The 19,849-nt window shown below is 39.7% G+C and overlaps 4 protein-coding genes across 4 annotated transcripts; 1 reads left to right on the forward strand and 3 right to left on the reverse strand.

Moving 5' to 3' along the window:
- Positions 1-539: 539 nt before the first annotated feature.
- Positions 540-2,347, reverse strand: GCK72_008844 (uncharacterized protein; the record flags this gene model as incomplete). Its single annotated transcript, XM_003107565.2, has 3 exons — positions 540-811; positions 1,811-2,283; positions 2,340-2,347. 3 exons carry the CDS (start codon positions 2,345-2,347, stop codon positions 540-542), a joined length of 753 nt encoding a protein of 250 aa, XP_003107613.2.
- Positions 2,348-3,642: 1,295 nt separating this feature from the next.
- On the forward strand, positions 3,643-4,037 carry GCK72_008845 (uncharacterized protein; the record flags this gene model as incomplete). The annotated part of the gene is made up of 2 exons (XM_003107473.2): positions 3,643-3,693; positions 3,741-4,037. The coding sequence occupies 2 exons, from the start codon at positions 3,643-3,645 to the stop codon at positions 4,035-4,037; spliced, it is 348 nt and encodes a 115-aa protein (XP_003107521.2).
- Positions 4,038-5,007: 970 nt separating this feature from the next.
- GCK72_008846 (uncharacterized protein) lies at positions 5,008-8,047 on the reverse strand (the record flags this gene model as incomplete). The annotated part of the gene is made up of 6 exons (XM_053727079.1): positions 5,008-5,058; positions 5,121-5,232; positions 6,125-6,227; positions 6,278-6,382; positions 7,699-7,862; positions 8,019-8,047. 6 exons carry the CDS (start codon positions 8,045-8,047, stop codon positions 5,008-5,010), a joined length of 564 nt encoding a protein of 187 aa, XP_053586656.1.
- Positions 8,048-11,097: 3,050 nt separating this feature from the next.
- GCK72_008847 (uncharacterized protein) lies at positions 11,098-13,261 on the reverse strand (the record flags this gene model as incomplete). The annotated part of the gene is made up of 4 exons (XM_003107614.2): positions 11,098-11,202; positions 12,119-12,227; positions 13,027-13,154; positions 13,199-13,261. The coding sequence occupies 4 exons, from the start codon at positions 13,259-13,261 to the stop codon at positions 11,098-11,100; spliced, it is 405 nt and encodes a 134-aa protein (XP_003107662.2).
- Between the last annotated feature and the right edge of the window lie 6,588 nt (positions 13,262-19,849).

Raw genomic sequence — 19,849 nt, forward strand, 5'->3', positions numbered from 1 at the left:
TTCAGCATTTCGGTGCGGCATCATATGTTTAATCATCTCCGTAATTTGTCTATACTACTACCATAATCTCTTCGATTTCTTCTTCTTTTTTCTCCTTCTCGTGGCCCGATTTATGTATTTTCCAACCCCCTCTCCTCAAATCACCCATTTTTTGTTCTCCTTCTCTGTGAATCTACTTTTTTCCTCTCGATTGTCTTCTCCTCCTTCCTCACCCCGACTAACTTTTTTTTGATTATTTATAAAATACACACAGCGTCGAGCGCGCAACTCTCGAAAAACCCCCCAATCCTGTCAAATGTTTAAAATTTTTCCCGATCACTTTTAATCAGAATTCCCCACCCAACTCATTTCGTGTATCACTAGTTGCGAAAGTGGCAAGAGACACTCGAAATGAGTTTCCCGTCTGAAAAATGTTTTTGAATCTTGATGTAACCAATAAATTTCTCCAGTTTTAAATTACACACATAATACTTTATTTTTTCCTATTTTTCCTTGTTAACCCTTTTCAGATGAGATTTCATTCCTCCGATTCAGGTGATCTATGTCTGAATCGTGGAGCCACCACACGGAGTCGCCTCGAGACACACATTGACTTCTTTGCTCTTCTTGCGTGATGCCTGAGTACGACAACTCTTTGCAGATCCGCCACTTCTCGACGCAGAACGACGAGATCTTATCGATTGCTTCTCGAGTGGCTTCTCGGGTCCACCGCACACATAGTTTGTCAGCCAGCATCCCTTGTTCTGTTGTCCACGTTTGTATTCCTCAACGAATCCAGTCATCGAACCAATTGGAGCGGCAGTGACCACGTCTGGAAGAAAAAATAATGAAATTTGGGGGCGGAGTCGGGGAGCTTATAATCTACATAACATAAAGCTATTCTTTTTTGGGATGAGATTTTGAGTGGGATATTTGAAAACGGAATAAAAAAAGTTGTTTCCAAACTGATTTTCAGAATTCGACAGTGTGCCAAAACAAGAAATAGCGTGGAAAATGGAGGGAATCAAAACCGGGCAGTCTCAAGAGGATTACGGTAGAGCGCAGTTGTTAAGGACCTCCACAGCAGTGCGAGGTGTAAGCTGGCGTAAACGCGCTTCGTCGCAAAACGGTTAGCACAGTGCAAAAAAGACTTGGCTGAGTGCCAAATTTGAGTTTACCGTACATTTGTCGTGTCTTTGATATAAACCGCGGCGCGTACGCAACGCGACTCGGATAAAATTCAAATCTTTTCGTTGCGGACCTTACGCCTGGCAACCCAGTGAACCTCCAGAGCTAATAGTTTCATAGGGTTTTCTAGTAATGGGCGTTTCTCGGATAGCTTTGGTGCTATTCAAATTTTGAAAATGGTTTCAGAACTCTCAAAACTCTCATTCTAACTGGTAAGCTATGGTTACGAAGATTCAGAATCTCTTTTCAAATTTTGATTAGCGTCCAAGTGAACCGAGTTACGTGTCTTCTAGTAGCGTTAGAAAAATTTTGAAAATAGATTCAGAATCTTCGCGGCTTCATCTTTCCGGTCAACTAATGTTTTCGATGGCTTTCAACAGTATGGATAAAGTAATCTGATGTCATTCAGTATTAGCGCTATCAGTCTGCAAGAACAGGAGGTCTGGCGTTCTGAACTCGCTAAGAAAATTATATGGCCGGAAAGCTAGCGTTTAGAGAATTCTAAATCAAGTTTCAAACATCGATTAGAGCCATTTTGAACCGAGTTACAAGATTTTTATCGGCCCTGCGCTTATAGCTCAACACGTTATCTTTGTATCTCGGCTCAGTTTCGTCCTACTCACAATCTGAAAAGCAATCTCACCTTTCTCAATATTGATGGCAGTGAGTGTATCCAACTCCTCCACATCAACCGGATGATCAGACGACTCGATACATGTGGCACTTCCCGGCAGATTGATGATCGTCTGTGGAGCCGAGAACTGCTCCGTGAACATGACGGAAAGAGAGAACGCCTCCTGACACGAGGTACCTGCCACCGTCTTCTGATCGATAAATTGTTTCAGATTCTTCGCATAGATTGGCAAGACGAATCCCTTGATCGTCAACTTGGTTCTGTCCCATTGAGAGATTTTCGACGAGTTGACACGAAACTGAATGACTCGATGAGAAGACGGAGGGAAACGGAACACGTTCGTTGGAAACGAGATGGCCTCGTTGGAGGAGATCAACTTGAGAATGAAGTCCTTGCCGGTCGTGTTGCGAAGAACGAGAGTGCGTTGAACAAGATCACGACTTGTTGATATGTGCACTTCCGTTGGATTCGATTTCTTCAGTCTGTAAGGATTCGGAGGGATTCAGATATGTGGATGGTACGTCAGGAGGAAACTCACGAAGTCATCGTAGTTACTTGGAGAGAGGGAGAACTGGCGATTCGAGTTGTCCTAAGTGTCGAGAATAACTGATTTTGTGATCGATCGATCCTTTTATGGCAATTTTGATTTTTATGCAGAGGTCAAGAAAAGAGGGCAGTGGGGTTGGAGTATCAGAGGGAGGCTAGTTCACGTTTAAAGTTTTCGCGGCGCGTTGAAAAATGCCGGAACTTTAAAAAAAATTGATTCCGGTAGTATTAGCACGACACGCTTCTTACAACCGCGCTCTACCGTAACGATAGAAAATTCCGTGCGAAACTGAGAGATTGAGAGAAAAAGAGACATTTCTAAAGGGGGTTTCGGTTGAGCGCAGCTGTAAGAACTGTGCCGGGCTAATAGCACTTCCCACTTTTGGAGATCACAAAAAGTTCAAAAAATGTGTTTATTAGTTCTTAATTAGATACAATTAATGACATACAGGTATTTACTATTATATTCCTAATCGTGGTCGGTCGATTCTCTTCCTGCTCGATTCCTGCTCGATTCCTCTCGATTCCAACACCAATTCTTCCCGAGGCAGAGATCGTTTATCCATTCAGACATAGAATCGAATGGCTCGATCCTCGGATCCCCGAGGAGATGCCGATCCGATGGCTGAACGGATCCCTGAGGAACACCAATTGCCATCCTCTATGGGATACTGTGGGAAATGGGGCGGGGCTTGGGATGGTACGGTCTCTGCTGCACTATATTTCTCATGTGGAAAATCTATTATGGATAACTTTCACTTTAATAGCAATTCTCACAATTCCGCTCCACCGTAATCCTCTTGAGAAATATATAATTTTTCTTTGATACTGTGGGAAAAGGGGCGGGGCTTGGAATAGGTGGGGTCTGTTTCCTTTTTCTTCATTTTGATCCAATTTTAATCTGCCGAGATTCACAACTATCAAAAAATGAATGAATTTTAAAAATTTCAGAAATTTAACTTTTTTTAGTTAATGTTCATCGATATCCTCCCGAACTTTGAAAGGGACGTTCGTTTCCCACGACAATCGATCAATCATCTGCTCATAGTCATTTCACAGTTTCCCACGATCACGAACGACCACGTTTCCCACGAAGAAAGATAACATAGTTGTTTATGCGTTACAGTAAGAGAAGATTACGCATTCATGTCATTCCATGATGTTCTCACACTACAGTGACTGAGTAGTCGATTTCACCGACATCTTCTTGCTAGCGTTTTTATTTACACCCATTAATTTCTTTTTTTGTGATAGATCTTTCCTTATTACTTTATTTTAGAACACACCTAGCCAACATGAGACCGTGGAACGCAATTCACGTCCCAGTGTGCAAAATATGCCCTTGGGTGAGTTTTTCATTACATTTTCCATTCTTAATTCCAATAAATTCCAGGATATTCACAATCGAGAAGAATGCACGGAGCATTACGAGGAAAACGAGAAAGAAAGAGCTCGTCTGGAACATATCGAAGAGATCGAAGAGATTCGATATGTTATAACATTCGAAGATTGGAGGAACGCCCTATGGGGAGGACCTTTGGCAGTTCCTAAGGAGGAGAGCAAGACGAAGAAGAAGTTTGGCAAGATCTGGGGAAAGATCAAGACGAAATGCAGGAAAATCATAAATAAACTTTTCCATGTCTTTCGTTATCTTCTTGTGACCGTAGAGACTCGTCTGTTACTATGTTGAAACTTTTTTTTTTACCTGATGCTCAATACTTACCCAGCCGGTCCATCACTTCCCCTGTCAAATCACCTCTCTCGCTTTAAAGCCAAACCTACTTCTAGTAAATCTTGGTAAATATCTGACCCTTCACCCTCATAATTACTAAGTCTCCTTTTGTTCACCTTTTTTTTGCATTGTGTCACTGATAATGTTTTCTTTTGTTTTTGATGTTAATAAAGTTTAGTACATACCTCTTTCTCTTTTTTTAAACTTAATAGAAGATGTATTGTCCAACGCCTACCGTAACCCTAATGGTTGCGTTTATCAGTGGAATTCATAAGACCAAAGACATTCCCGCCGATTGTGTGTTACAAAACCTGAATGAAGTGCTCGCGTAGTGATTTCTAGTTCGATTTTAAGGTACATTGAATTAATAGACATCTAGGCACGCTCAACATAAAACTTGAAAAAATTCCGTAGAAAAGCCATTTCTCAAAAGGATTTCTATGGAGCGCAGTTATAAATACTGTGATTCGCTGGTGCCTTAGTCCCTTCGTGTATGTTAAAATTGTTGAAAATGACCAACTTTGAGAGTGTGTCATGGTATCACTGATTGTCCCAATAAGTAATTTTTTTGTGGATTGTACAGTTCAAATGTAGAGCTCCATTTTTGTAGTTGACAACTTTCTTGTACAATCACTTCCTAGAGAGTTATGGTCGTTTTAAGAGGACAGCTCGAAAATCGCACTATTTTTCACTGAAATGTGTCGATTATGGGCAACACTATTGACGACACTTAATAAACAGCAAACTTCAAAACCTGATACCATACCAACAGCTACAGTACCCCGCAACATCATCACCAAACACCCTAAATTTGTCAAAAACCTGTTTTATTACAAGAACAAAAAAAACACGATCGAATTTGCGTAAAATCATAATTATCTGTCTGAATTCATCCCGTTTTCACTCGTTTCCTATTTTATGATTTCATCTAGAAGAGATACTCGTCGCCCATCTCGAATTCGTGCATTTGTGGCGAGTTCTGGAATGAGTTTTAGTGAGGCAAGAACAGAAAATAATAATAATAATCGAAGAAACACATACCGCAATAGTGAGGAGAGCAGTGAGACCATCGGCAAAAGCGGTGAAGAGAATGAAGAAGAAAAGGCCGAATCGCTCTTTCACTGAGATGTTCATTATGGAACACGGGTGGTCTCTGGAAATGGTACATGAATTACGACAAGAAATCAAGTCTGTCTTTCTGTATGTCCAGATGTCCGAAAAGTTTTCTTTTGAATTGCTAACAGAAAACAAGCTATACATACGTCAAGTGAGTTTTCTAGAAGACTATGTCTTTGAAATCCGGGATTCTCTACACAGAAAGTCCATATGAAGCATCTGCGCTCTAGTAAAATCAGCGCGAATTTCAAAAAGTTAAAATGGCGAAAAAATTGAAGGAAAAGTGAGCTTCATTCAAAAAATTTAACTCCCTATTGCTCGTCAACGTTATAAACACGCGATTTGGCTGAGCGGCAACTCTATTGGCAGCTAGCAAGGCTGTCAAAAAGGCCGTGGGCCGATTCTATATCTCAGTTCCCAGCCATGGAAAATTTTCGCTTCTTCAGGCGGCCTTGTAGAGGACCAAAAGATTAGTCGATGTAGAAAAATTCAGCCCATTTGGTTAATCCGCGGCCTCGACGGACCTAAAAGAAGAGGGCCGCGGCCGGCCGTGCGACAGCCTTGGCAGCTAGCCATGTGGTATGCAAACGCGCTTCACAAGACTTCCGATTCCGCGGGAAAATAGTTTGAATTTATATGGATAACCCTGCGTGCATGGTTTTTCTCTTTTTTGTCCGGAGTCCGTGGGCAATCACACGTGACGATTACTTGGCCCATTCATTTTGCAAACTTTTTTGATGTCTGTCTGTCGATATTTCCGGGTGTTCAGATGTCCGCCTCAGGAGACATCTGGGGCTTTCATAAAATATTCAGAATTTGGATCTTCTGGATCGCTCCTTTAAAGAAGACGATTTTCAAAAATTTTCCAGATTTGCCTGTCACTTTTTTACTCATAACTCCCCCCAGATGTCCTCAAAACAACAACTCACACTGAACAATCCTCTCCACCATCCTTTGCCATCAAAACTATCGCAAATACCAGTTTGACGAGTGATAGTGTCAACTCGAATCCCAGCATTGCGAATACCACTTCTGTAATTTTTCTTCCTTAGTTTTGTCAAGTCCTCTAACAGAAAACTCACTAAGCGTCGGCTTTATTCCATGATAAATCGTGATGATTATGAGTACCAACTCAGCACATCCAAATGCTAATATTGTGAAGAAGAATGAGTTGTCGAGGAGGATTACTGAAAATTTCGAGCATTTAAAGTTTTTAATAAATTCTCAATGGAGCACATTTGCAATTTTTTTTGCGAATTGCTAGTGCGCTTTAATGAACTGTTGTTTTACGGCATTTTTGAGCAATTGCGCTCCGTTGAATTCAATTTTTAGCCTGCGTATCGAACGCGCTCTAATAGACTTGGAGGTAAATTCAAAAATTAGTTTTTCAATTTGCTGTTTCGTTGTGGTATTTTGATACGCAGCTTAATCGACCAATTTTTGAGCCCATTTATGTCAGTATTCTCGTATTTTTGGTCACTTTTTCGACTGTCGCGCGTTCAGATCAATTTTAGAAAAAATTGATTAAAATTTGTAAATAAAAAATTGATTCTGAATTTCGGGCTATAATGTTTGCCGGTTTCAGCGAAGCGCGGTTGACTCACTCCCTACCCGTGTTTTGGGGGTTACTTCACAATGAAGCGCATTTTCCTGAGTTCCATTTAAGTTGCAAATGCGCTCAACTGTTGTCAACTATTTCCCTAAAGACAAATTTGTCGACAACTGAAAGGCTGAATGAGGAGCCCCACATGGTTTTCCCCGCAAAACTAGGCTCATCATCGCCTTACTAATCTCTTATTTCAATATTGTTCCAATCTGTTCACTAATTCACTTTATTTATCTCTTTTTAATCACCTGTTATCAGGAATATTCAATTAATTATAATTCAAATTACCGCCCTTAATTCCATTTTGTCAGTAAACACGCTCTGTCGCTCAGCGACTGAACCCAACTCTCCTCCGCATCAACACTATCTCGTTGCCGGCAGCCGCGACGCGTGTCCGCGTAGCGGTCGACCGCGCATCTCGATTCTATCTCGTTCAACGAGAGAGACTAGTACTTCTATCTTTTGTTAGAATGCGTGAGAGTGAGAGATTTCCACGGCGAAATAGATCCTTATAATTTTCCAGGACTATTTCTAGCCAATTAAGCGCGTACTGACTTAAGGAAATACCCAAAACTCTCTTATTTTGGGCCCTTTAGGCCAATTTAAGCGATCCGCGGTTGTGACCGCTCTATTGTCTACTATTCGACCCGCGGCACTTCCTGAAGGACGCTTTCTAAATATATCTATCTGTAAATTATCTAAATCTTTCGTAAATAAATGGGTCACTGTCTTAACTTGTGTTCTGTTGTCGCATCGCTCATCCTCACACTTATAGCCGTTTATTCGCACATTTATAACCAGTTAGGGAAGATTTTATCCGGAGCGGGTCTGTCTCCGACCGCAATTATGGCCCGCCTCCACATCAACGGTCTTGCGGAAATTTGAAAAAAAACTCACTGGAAACAATAAGAAGCACTAAATAAACGATGAGTGTCACCGACTTGATCCCAATCAAAAACGCGCTAAAACCCATCAACGTCGACGTCCGAACCTCCTCCTCGATTGTGGACTCCGGCACATGCTCGATTTGCTCCAGAATATTTGACGTCGATGGTGTCCATCTGAAACAGAATATGTATACATATGTAGAGGAAGGCGTGGTATCGAGTTTCGTGTCGAAAGGTGAAAAGTGGTGAGAGACTTACTCAACACTCCCGTAATCTCCTCTTTCTCTACAAGAAAATTTGCTATAGGATTTTTTGTTGTTGAAAACTCACTCATTATCTATCAAATTTAAAGTTGACATATTATAGAAAGTTCCAGAATAATAGTAATAAATTCGCAGAGTTTCTCTAGGCAAACTGTGTGTTTCCTCCAGTTCAAATAATAATAAATGGCTGACCGACTCTTCGATTATTTGTCTTCCACTCTCTCTCTCTCTCTTTCTCTCTTTCTAACCGACCTCTTATCTCATTTGCCCTCTCTCTCTCCCTCACTCATTACAGGTTTTTCCGTCGGTTGTCGACAAGAAAGAGTGTCACGTACTCATACTCATTTATCATAGTGTTACAACCAGTTACAACCCTCAATACTATGTTGCATGTGATGTATTATAGGGTTACCTTTTCGGGATACCTTAAAACCTGTAATAGAGGCGCACCTAGCGATTCCTGTTCGCAGCGGTATATCTCGGTTCCCAGAGGGAATATTGAAAAACTGCTAACTGACAAAAAATAGCCTAATATTCGTAGAATATTACTTCAGTTGAAAAAAACTTTCATATCTTTAAAAAGAGCCGAGATAGGATGCTCCAAACTCTTGTTGGCGGATGCGCTTCTCTATAGGTTTTACGGTAGTTGAACTCACATGTTACAGATTTCATGGTTTCATTAGGCAGTCTAACTGTCAGATACGATCTATCCTAATAAATTAAAATCCAATACATTGAAAGTAGCATTCAGCAAAATTGCAAACATAATGGGAGTATGTATGTAAAAGTGTTTTTTTTAATCATTTTTTCTTATTCAAATTCTGCTAATGTTTATTAATTATTCTTAAATTTCCTTTCTTTTTAATTATATCTGAATATGACTTTCAATTTCTAATTCAAAGCTTGTTATCCTCAGAGATTCTTTGCGCAAAAAACATGGAAAATTTGATTTGAAAGTGCTGAACACTGTTTGAATTATCGATGTAAATTCATTAGATCACATTAGATCACCTTTGTCAAAAAATGCAGTGGTTTACTAAGTAAGATAGAATAAAACAATGTGTGAGGTAGATATAACAAAATTGAAATTGTGTTCCAATGTATTTCATTTTATTGCATCCAACAGGCGAGCCCGTCTCCAAATCTGGTATCCTTTAATTATTTGGAACTTTGGAAATGGATAAAGATGCCGGTTCCGAGGATGATGTTCATCTTCAAATCCTATTTCGATTTTCAATTTTGGAGTGCTCAAAAATTTCAACAAAAAAAAAAAGAGAGGTTGTTCTCAAAAATGTATTTTTAAGGTGGTTTTTGTTTCTTCAGATTTTGAATGCCTCCTTGAAAATTTAAATAGCATTCTCTATTGTCCTTTTTTGAATTGCGACAGAAAGTAGAGCTGATTCTTCAACGTGTACTAATCACAACTGATATAAATAACTCTAATTGGGCAAATTGAGCATAGATTTTATTTTTCGAGGCTTCTCACTGTTTTTAGGAAATAAAAACTTGAATAATAACCCCATACAAATGTTGAAAAGTACGCAGACCTGCAGAAACAACTAAAACTTAATTTGAAATTCATCTAGAACACGTTACGTTTGTTCGAGCACACAAACTAGAAAATTGGGACAAATGTGTCAAAATAATCAGTGATCACTCAAAACATATCGTCAAAATTACATCATCAACAAACGTGACAGTTTTTTGATCTATAGATGAATTCGGAACATTCAAGGTTATTTATAGAATTTGAACTCTCACTGCACTTATTCAAAATATATCTTTTCGCTCTCTCAATCTTGGAAACTCGTATCACTTCTTCTCTATTTACCATCAGATCAATCAACTCACTTTCCAAGTTCAACTTCCTCTTCTTTCGATTTGGATCCACTGATTGACCCACTAGTTGTCGTTGAGATCTTTGTCATTAGTGTCTTTTTCTTCTCCATTTTCTGTCTGTAGGAAAATTCAATTCAAGAAATGATAGTTTTTAAGAAGAACATGTTTATTTGTAACTTGTTTCCACGTATTTTCAAAAAGTTCGTCGATTCGTCGGAATGGGGGGAACAAAGGGAATTTGGAGGACATTGAAGGGGTTAAATTTTATAAAAAGAAAAGAAAAATCAATAAATTCCAAAAAAAGAACCGAAATGGCTAAAAGAAGAGGAGAGTCAAAACCGTTGAAGAGAAAAGTACCTATAGTGAAAGGGAGTGAGAGAGATAGAATGGGAAACAGAAATTCGGGGAGGGATCGCGTGATTGTTTTTTTAGTTAAAAAGTAGAAAAGAAGGAAATGAACAAATTGTGTATCTGCAGAGGAAAGAATGATTTTTGAGGTTAGGGGGGTAGGGGGGGCTGTTTTCATTTTCATCGATTAGCCGGTGGCTGACGGAAGATAAAAATGATGTAGCCTTGTAGTCGGGAAGGCTAGTGTAGTCACAGCGGTTAAATTTTGGTATTTTCTTTAACATTGAGACTCCTAAAACCTCACATCACCGAGTTCTTCAAATTCGCTGAGTATCGACTCCCAGTTGGCGACGATACTCAGTTACCGTAAAATTTTTAATAGAGGCGCACCTAGCGGTGCCTGTTCTCGGCGGCATATCTCGATTCCTAAAGGAAATATCAAAAAACTGCTAACTGACAAAATATAGCTTAATATTCAAAGAATATTTCATCAGTTTAAACTTTTTACATATATTTAAAGATATCCGAGATAGGATGCTCCAAACTCTTGCTAGCGGTGCGCCTCTATTACAGACTGTACGGTAAATTTGAAAAGTGAAAAAATCCGAAATCTGGAATCCCGAAGTAAAACTTCTCAACCTCAAATTATCATTTCAAAATTATCTGTGCCTAAAAGTGGGCGGAGCTCAAAGCGCAAATAATTTTGAATAATTAAAAAACGATTACAGCAGAGATGTGAGTGGCCAAAAATGGGTAAAGCGAGTGTCTGGGGGGTGAACGGAATGACAGGCGTTTTCAGGTCAATGCCTATTCAAAGTATGGACAACATATGTACAAAGACAGCTGGGGAAAATGAGATCTGAATTTGTTATTATTCGTTTCGTCTAGAATCGTCTAGAAACTAAACGAAACGAATAATACGAAAGAAAGGAAAAAAGTGATAGAGTAGGCGAGGGGTGTTATGAGTCGTGTTGCTCATCCCATCCGTTGTCTTTCACCATGTGTGCCAGCTCGATTATAAACTTTCCCTCTTTGTACTTTTGACTCGATTCGAAGGCGTGTTCCTGCAAATAATGAAATGAGATGAAGGAGAGAAGAACGTCTGCGGACATCGTGCTAGGTGTGTGCGGTCTCGAACAACAGCTGTCGCTAGAAAAAGTCTGCAGGGCCATCTGGAGAACTTTCTAGTATTTATGACAGTAGGGGAGAAAATGCACATAAGAGAGTTGAAGTTTTAAAGAGTCACAGACACCTAGACGCTCTCGACTCACTACGTCTCTCCCTCTCTTTTTTCAAACTTCCACCGCCCGTATCTCCTTAGGGGGCGGAGCTATCAAAAAGTTGTCAACTAGTACAATGTGTAGAATTTTTAGCTCTACATTTTATTAGTTAACAACTTTTTGATAGCTAACAAGCCTACAGAGATATAGACGCGGAGATGTAAGAACTTCAAACGCTTGTATCTTAAGAACGGGCGGTGCTATCAAAAAGTTGTCAACTAACAAAATACGCAAAATTTTGTGATTTACATGTACCGATTGAATTTTTATAATTGTTTCTCAAGATTCAGAGTTACAGCGCTTTAACACTTCCCTAGACTAAGAGTTCATCACCATGTCATATGTGATCCATCTCATAATTCAATTTTTATTGAAAACGTGAACATTTCTGAATTATAGTTAAATACATTACTTTTTAGCAAAAAAATTTCAAAAAAATCGAAAAAGTTTGAATTTTGTCGCCAATTATCCGGGCCTTCGAGCCGAACCTAAGGCACGAGTCTTGACAAGTATGATGTTTTCCATTTCAATACATGATTAGTGTCTTCAAAGAATCAGTCCCTCATGGGCTATCTGACTCTTGAAAAATGTTCCCTCTCCTAAATCATAACGACCTTCCCCGCCCCGTCCCTTCCCAACCCACACTCCTTTCCTCTTTCTCTCCCCCGGGGTGCCCCTGAAAATGCCCTTCATTACTCACATATTTCCATCCCAACGTCGTCTTGCAGATCTCACAATAAATATCGGCGACCGCATGAAGACCGGTCAAAAGGACACGCTCCTCGGCTGGCCCGCATCCAATGTTCACACTGAAAACAGGAAGTGATGAGTTTTTGAAAATAATTGTGAGTAAGAGAGGAGTGAAGAGGTAATGAGAAAGAAGAGCAGGTCACAAGAATGAAGAGAAGGTTATGAATTTTCATGAGAGAGACAAGGAAATCAAGAGCGTCAATAGATTTGGAGATATGAAATGAAACAATGGGCAAATAATGCACGAGGGTATCAGAACGTCGAAAATAAACGCAGAGCGTGAGCTAAAAGTTTGGTTGGAGCTGTGACACAATAGCTGTTCTGGCATGATGATCATATGAATCAAGGAATGGGAATGGAGTCAGTTTGGACTTTTGGAACATGGCCTACATCATTGGAGAGCTGAGAAAACGCTGATTCCAAATATATACTCAGTTTTTGCCCTCGAGGTCTGGTATTTGAGAAAACATGGGTCAAAGTTCCGGTGCACACCAGATTGCCGTCATAGGGTAATTACTTGCCGGAACTTTGACCCAATTTTTCTCGAAAACCAGGCCTCGAGGGCAAAAACTGAATATATATTCAAAATCAGCATTCTCTCAGCTTTCCAATGGTATAGGTCACGTCCCATATCTCCAAACTGACTACATGACCTTCTCTAGTTAGTTTATGAGCAGTGGATGTTTGGAAGATTGTCGATCGCATTCAGAGGAATCGCGTATGTATTTTAACTTGACTTGAAAAATGATGACATATCTTTGGACCGTCAAACTCTATTCTCTATTTGAGCAGCTAATTAGGATTCAAGAAACTCATATCGTTCTCTAGAACCTAATTTCTTTCAATTCCCCAACTTACACTGCGTTGAACAAGTACGCCTTCCCTTGACTGCCCTGAAAACTCTTCGAGATCAGTTCCGAATGGGCTGCCAAGTTGGCCCGACAGTGTATACAGCTGTAGCACCGATCACCGGCTGGGAGGTAGTGCTGAAAACGAATTCCCCTAGTATCAAAGATTCCGTCTAACTTACTTGAAACGTTTTCTGTTTCTTCGGTGTGTTGTGTTTACTCGAGTTCTCAAGAACCTTCATCATTTCTGCAAAACGAGGAAAATTTGAATAGGAAATAATTTGAAATTGTGTGAAAAGAAAAAATGAAAGAAAGAATTGAAAACAGGAGAAGGAAAGGGGGGAGAGAAGAAGAAGAGAAAAATAATTATAGACTATTTTCTTTCTTCTCATCTTCCTAGAGCCTGAGCACGAAATGAGTCAGCTTTTCAGCCGAAGAAGACGAAGAAGACGTGAAAATGAGGCAAAAAGAAAAGAAGAAGAAGACAAAAGGATAGGAGACGTGGAGAATAAGATTATTTTGAATTCTGCAAAAGGAGAGAAGAACAAGGAGTTTATCTAATTATGGTCAGAATCGGGGGCGTTCCGGGAAGTAGTTTTTTGAACTTTTTGGTGATCTCACTTGGCTTGGCCCTATTATGAAATTGGGAAGAAAAGTGCTTACACTTTAGGAATTTTCGAAAATTTTACTATTTATAGTTTAGACTCGATCATTGAGAAAAAGCTAGTAGACATGTCTTGAAGAACTGAAATCTCCTTTTGCAGAGCTGCGCGGAAGTAATCCGGAAATTAGACGGAGGTGAGATTTTTTCGAAGGTATTACTACCCTCCTTGCATGGAAAATTTGAACATTTTACTTATCTGGTACCAGCGTCTCCGGATTTGACCCAAGGAGCTTGGAAGTAGGAAATCGGAAGTCAGAAAGGGAGTCTTTTTTCGGTCAACTGGTGCCAGATAAGTAAAATATTGAAAATTTTCATGAACGGAGGGTAATAATTGCTGTCAGTTTCATACTGTCCAAAAGAATGCATTTCCGTATAACTTCCGGATTTACTTCCATGTATCTCTGTCCCAAAGGATTATTTTCGAAAAAGTTTGATAATCCTGGTCAGAACCGCCTGGATTAGACCTGGTACGGATAAGAACTACTGAACATAGGTAAAACAGCAATTGATATAACTTTTAATCATGTTTTAGTCAGTTACCGTAAAATCTGTAATAGCGGCGCACCTAGCCGTGCCTGTTCTCAGCGGTATATCTCGGTTCTCAGAGTAAATATCAAAAAACTGCTAACTGACAAAATATAGCTTAATATTCATAGAATATTTCTTCAGTTGAAAAAATTTCATATCTTGCAATACAGCCGAGATAGGATGCTCCAAACTCTTGTTAGCTGGTGTGCCTCTATTACAGGTTTTACGGTAGTATTTGATATGAATGGAAGATACTTTCAGAAATATGAAAATTTTCAGCTAACACTTCCCAGTACCCGTTATGTCCCAGCTGATCTTCATGTTCTATCCATTGCTTATAATAACATTGCCTAGTTACCAAACCACAACAACAAGGCTTCTCATGAATAACAAACTTTGTGTTCTGTTCTTTGACTGATGGTTTGGCAAGCTGATAACGAGCTTGTTAGAAATGTTGTCTAGACCAGGGGTGCCTGACATCTGATTATGATAAATCAAAATACCTAATTAATATAAGAAAAGAAAACACTACACGAATCCTACTGTACCGGATAAAAAACTTAAGAAAGGAGATCTTAAGAGCCTTCAAAAGATGTTTCATGGGGGCTAAAAATGGGAAAAAAGAAAAGCCTTCGAATGTGTCTCTCTCAACCATTTTCATTCGAAGAATGGCCGTGTCTGACAACCAAGTCTACAACTCTCCGAGATAGCGAGAGACGCAGAGAGTGAACACGCGCCCCGGCTGGTGGTGGCTCGCACTTGCCAAATGCACTAAAAGGACACCTTCAGATAGAGAAGACACCGACACGTACCAATGAATCGTTAAACGAGAAATGACTTTGTCAGACGACGGGTAGATCAGAGGATTGAAATGGGCGGGATGAAGGACAGCGACACTTTGATATATGAGGGTTGTAAGTACAGGTGACTGACGGAAGGACACCTGTGATTTTCAAAAAAAAAGATTTTGTAGAACAGGAGTGTGGGATATTGGCGCTAAAGTTTTGAAAAAAAAACTGCCCAGCGGAATCTTGGTCTAGAAGCGCTGCACGGATTTTGTAGCCGCGCTCTACTGCAATCGGAAATACGACAGAGTTTTTTCAGTAGAACGCACTTGCCGCACACTCATAAGGTCAAAATGGTCAACAAGGTTTCTGGTCATACTTGGAAGCCTCAAACTGCACGTAGCCCTGGTCTAGGCTCCCAAAAATAGGAAGGTCTTGCTTGGAATTTAAAGGCGCATGATATTCTTTTTACGATAGCTCTTAAAATTTCATACACGAAATGAAGGAAAAAGTGCAATAAAAGACGACACCTGCACGTCAGAATTCGAAAAACGAGAAAAACGCGAGCGACTCTCGGGATAAAGGGCAAAATCGTTTGGATGCATTTTGATGAACGATGTCAGTTGGTTTGAGACTTTGTAAGAGAAAAAAAGAGGAAAGCCTTCATCGTTCAAAAAGATGAAATGTGCAGAATAAGTGTATTGGACTTTAACTAGAGTTCGCCTGCAGACGTAGTTTTGAAGGATCACAAATTAAGGTTATCAGGGGATGGTGGGGAGATAGGAAGTTCTGAACTAACTTTTCGATTTTGGGGAAGAGCAATATGGGGAAAATCAAGATAAATTTAGTTTATTGTCAGATTGCAAACCGGGTCGTAAAAGCAAATTGATGTGTAAAAAACTTATCATAATGTAGGTAGATATGGGCATCTGTGACTTAGTACGATTCGAAATTTCATAGATTTTTGACAATCGAACCAGCAACAAGCACAAAACTTGTCTTAAATCCGGCTCGTAATATGCTATTAGCTCGGCACAGTTCTTACAACTACCGACATCCCCTTGGAAAATGTCTCGTTTTCAATGAGTCTATCAATTTCGCACACAATTTTCTTCGGTTTTGGTAGAGAGCGGCTGTAAGAATCGTGCCGTGCTAATACAAGTATAAACTAACCGATATGTGGCAGCGTGTATCGGAACTTTTCATGAAAATTGTTTCTAATTAGCGTTGTAAACAGGCTGATATGAATACTCCATCGTTAAAAACCTTGCAGAAACAGGTCAACACGGTTAAGGTTGGAACGGGTAAAAAAAAGGTTAAAAAAAAGGTATAAGGTACAAAAAAAGCGCCGGAAAGGGAATTGAAGGCTTACTTTTCACGAGATCGTTTAGCAAAAACAGAATACAGATTTGAAACCAGCGAAAAATTTCCGTTCTAGTGATATATGTCTGACCCTGAAACTCCATCTTGACTCGGGATCCTTCCCTTGTTAAGGGACGTGGATTTTTTATACGAACTACAGACCGGGCCTGGCATTGCAAAATTTTGATTCCAGTTTTGTCTAGTCACCGTGGCAAGTACGTTTCTGTCTACCGATTCTTAGAAAACAACAATAATTTGTAAATAAAATATAGTTCTGCAAGTCCTCTGATGTTTCATGTTTTCGTGATCATCACTTGCATAAAAAAAACCATCAACGATTCTATCTCAAACATCATGTCACATGCTCTGATGCTTATCACCATATCCTCCTCTTCCTTTGGCTGTTTTCTTGTTCATCAGAAGGTCTCTCTTCTAATCTTTCCGTCATCTTCTTCCCCTCCATGAATACATTAACAAAATGGAGATAAATGAGGGAGAAGACTATAAAGCGTCTATTTCTGGAAATAGAGATAGAGGAAGAGAGAAGAGAGAGTTAGATGAAGAAAATGGGCGCATGTGATGTGAGAATTCCCAATGGAAATGGGCAGAGATAGAGAGTAGAAGAAGGGAAGGAAGGAACTCGGTTCTTTGGATGTTTCTTGTGGAATGTATAATTTGAGTATGAAGAAAAAATAGTAGTGATGTTTGTTATTTTGATTTCTGCATTGAGCGAAAACGGAGAAAATGGTCCGAAGACACTCAATATTTAATTTTTTTAGACAATCCCTTAAAAGAAGACAAAATTATGTTCTAGGATATAGAATTTTCAAAATGTTCAATACTTGAACAATTACTGCCAACAGTGGTCAAACTTATTGTTCAGATACAACTAACTGTATTTGAGATAGAGGGCATTTTGAAAAGCGTGTACCCCTGTCAGGAAGAGTCCAAATGTTACAAATTTTGTTGGAACAAATAGACAAAATCAAGTACTTTAATATTGTAGTGGACGGATTTTTTGTAAGGAGCATGCATAAAAAGTTATAAGTGAAAGTTCTATAGTTTATCGAATAGCGTCAGTAAAATTATTTACGTGAGGGTGTTTTACGTGGAGGTGTCCTCCAGAGGGTGTTTGTACAAGAATATTGCAAACAACAAAAATGAAGGTTGTTATTTAAAAATGGTATGGTTAAAAAAAGACTGCAGTTTTTTGGCCCCACGGCATGGTAGTTTTACTTACAATCACATTTTCGAAAACTGTTTGACCAGCTGTGATGTTTTTATAGTATACTAACATGGTGGTTGAAAAAATGGTCATAAACCATAAAACTTGGACATCCGGACTAAAAAATGAATGATAGTGAAGACTAGGCCCCCCTCTGACACTCTATTCAAGTGATAGTTAATCAAATGACCCTCAATAAACCCACAAGTGAAACAGGAAATGAGAAAATTGAACCGGTTTGAAGGGGTCATTGAGATGAACCTACACATGGGAAATCATAGTTTCTGAAAACTTGACCAAGACTTTTAAAAATTGGTCAATATTTTCATTTAGTGAAAAAAAGAACAGGATAACCAGTAGGTCATACCTCTACAATCACACGTTTATGTTCTCCTCCCTTCCCAAAGTATGTGCTACTAGACGTACTCAGTGCGGACGAAACGGCTGCACACGTGACAAACAAGAAAAGTGTCTGCTGACAAAACAAAGATCAAGACTGGAAGATCGTATTCCTCTCAGTGTCGTCTCACCAATTCTAGCTGATTGACTATACGAATATGAATTGGGAAAAGTGGGGTATGGGGGGTCATAAAGTGGTCAATATATTCTCTCCTTTCATGTTTTTCGAAGGAGTGTGTGCTGCGTCCTGCGAAAAGTCGTGAAAGAGACAGAGGACACTTAGGGAGAGAGGGATGGGGAGAAGTTGTCGAGACGCAGAATGAAAAAGTTGAAAACCCTGCGGACAGCTGATTGATTCAATCCCGGGACGCTCTCCTGGCGGCCACAGGCCAGCACGTCCGGTGGAGACAGAGGGAGAGAGGACACTTCTCGTACCTGGAACCGGGTAACTTTTTTGGATGGGTCATTTGGGACGACGACGAATTTAAGAGAGGAGGAGGAAAACAAAGTTAGTTTGGAGTGGAGTTTTTCGAAATTAACGAAAAAAAGGGTCGTAAAAACTTTGGAAAAAGTTTTCTGATTTGAACTTAATTTAAGGGATGCTTCTCTAATAGACCAGCGAGAAAATTACTAGTTTACCAATTATGTACATTCTAACAACACAATACGAATTATGGTTCGGTAAGGAGCACGTGTATAGGAGTGAGTACAGTAATTTTATGAATTTTTTTCCAACTCGGAACTACCGTCGAAAGTTGAAACACCTTGTTGCAACAGTTGTTATTCATACCAGTTATAATTCGTACTAGATTCGATATTTCTATGCAAAAACTGCCCAAAATAGAACCGACCGGAAAAGAACTGGCACTAATCAGGACCGTCAACTCTATCCTTTTTTAGTCGGGTTGGATTAGTACCAATTCTGATTCAAGTGGTTCAAATTTGGGAAGTTTTTACCTGGACGGTTCTGATTTGAAAAAAAACGTGCCAAAGACACTCCAGGGTCAATTTTTATTGAATGGCTGGCGCGCCTTTGACGCATTGTGGAAAAAAGCGTCAAAGGTGAGCTAGTAAACTACAGGTTTCGGTAATCTGTCTCGATGCGTTTTGGACTAGGAAAACGCGTCTAAGGTGCGCCACACACTACTAAAGCTTGGTTTTGTTGATGGCTGGAGCGCATTTGACGCTTTTAAAACAAAAAAACGCGCCCGAGGCGCGCCAGGCATGCCTTGTAAAAAACATAAGAGAGAAATCAAAAAAGAAAAGTTCCGGTCGTCTGATTGGGGCGTCCAATTTTCTGTATTTTTAATCTCTGCTTCGAATTCTGAATTTCAGATTTCCAAATTTAGTTTCGCAAATAATCCTGGGAAACAAATTAACTACTTTTTGCAAAACCTAAATTTTCCATTTTTCTAAATCTCTCATTTTCTCTTTTGCAAGACTTCCCCTATAACAAATGATCGATATCTTATCCCTCTCTTCATTTTCTGCAACTTGTACCCTAGGGGTGTACCGGGTGGTCAACACAGGTCACCCCTCTCACTATTTCCACCAGTCAGCTGAAAAAGCAGCGGAAATATCATGCGGTGTGGTGGAAAAGAGGAAAAGATGAATGAGGGTAGATTGGAACAGATGGACACCCCCTTACGCACACTTGTGACTTTTCGGACGGATCGTCGTGAGGTGTCAGAGAATTGATACATCACATGGGAAAACTGGAAAAAGGAAAGATAGATTGGGACGAGAGGGGATGGAGAACATTTTGGTGTAAGTCTCTGTTTTTTGGTGTAGAGGGGGGAAGAAAATGGAAGAGAGTTCTGAGAAAGTAGGGGGGTTGCAAGAATTAGAGAACATAAATTAGGTTTTTGGT

This window comes from Caenorhabditis remanei, chromosome III, assembly GCF_010183535.1.
Source record: "Caenorhabditis remanei strain PX506 chromosome III, whole genome shotgun sequence".
Taxonomy (NCBI): domain Eukaryota; kingdom Metazoa; phylum Nematoda; class Chromadorea; order Rhabditida; family Rhabditidae; genus Caenorhabditis; species Caenorhabditis remanei.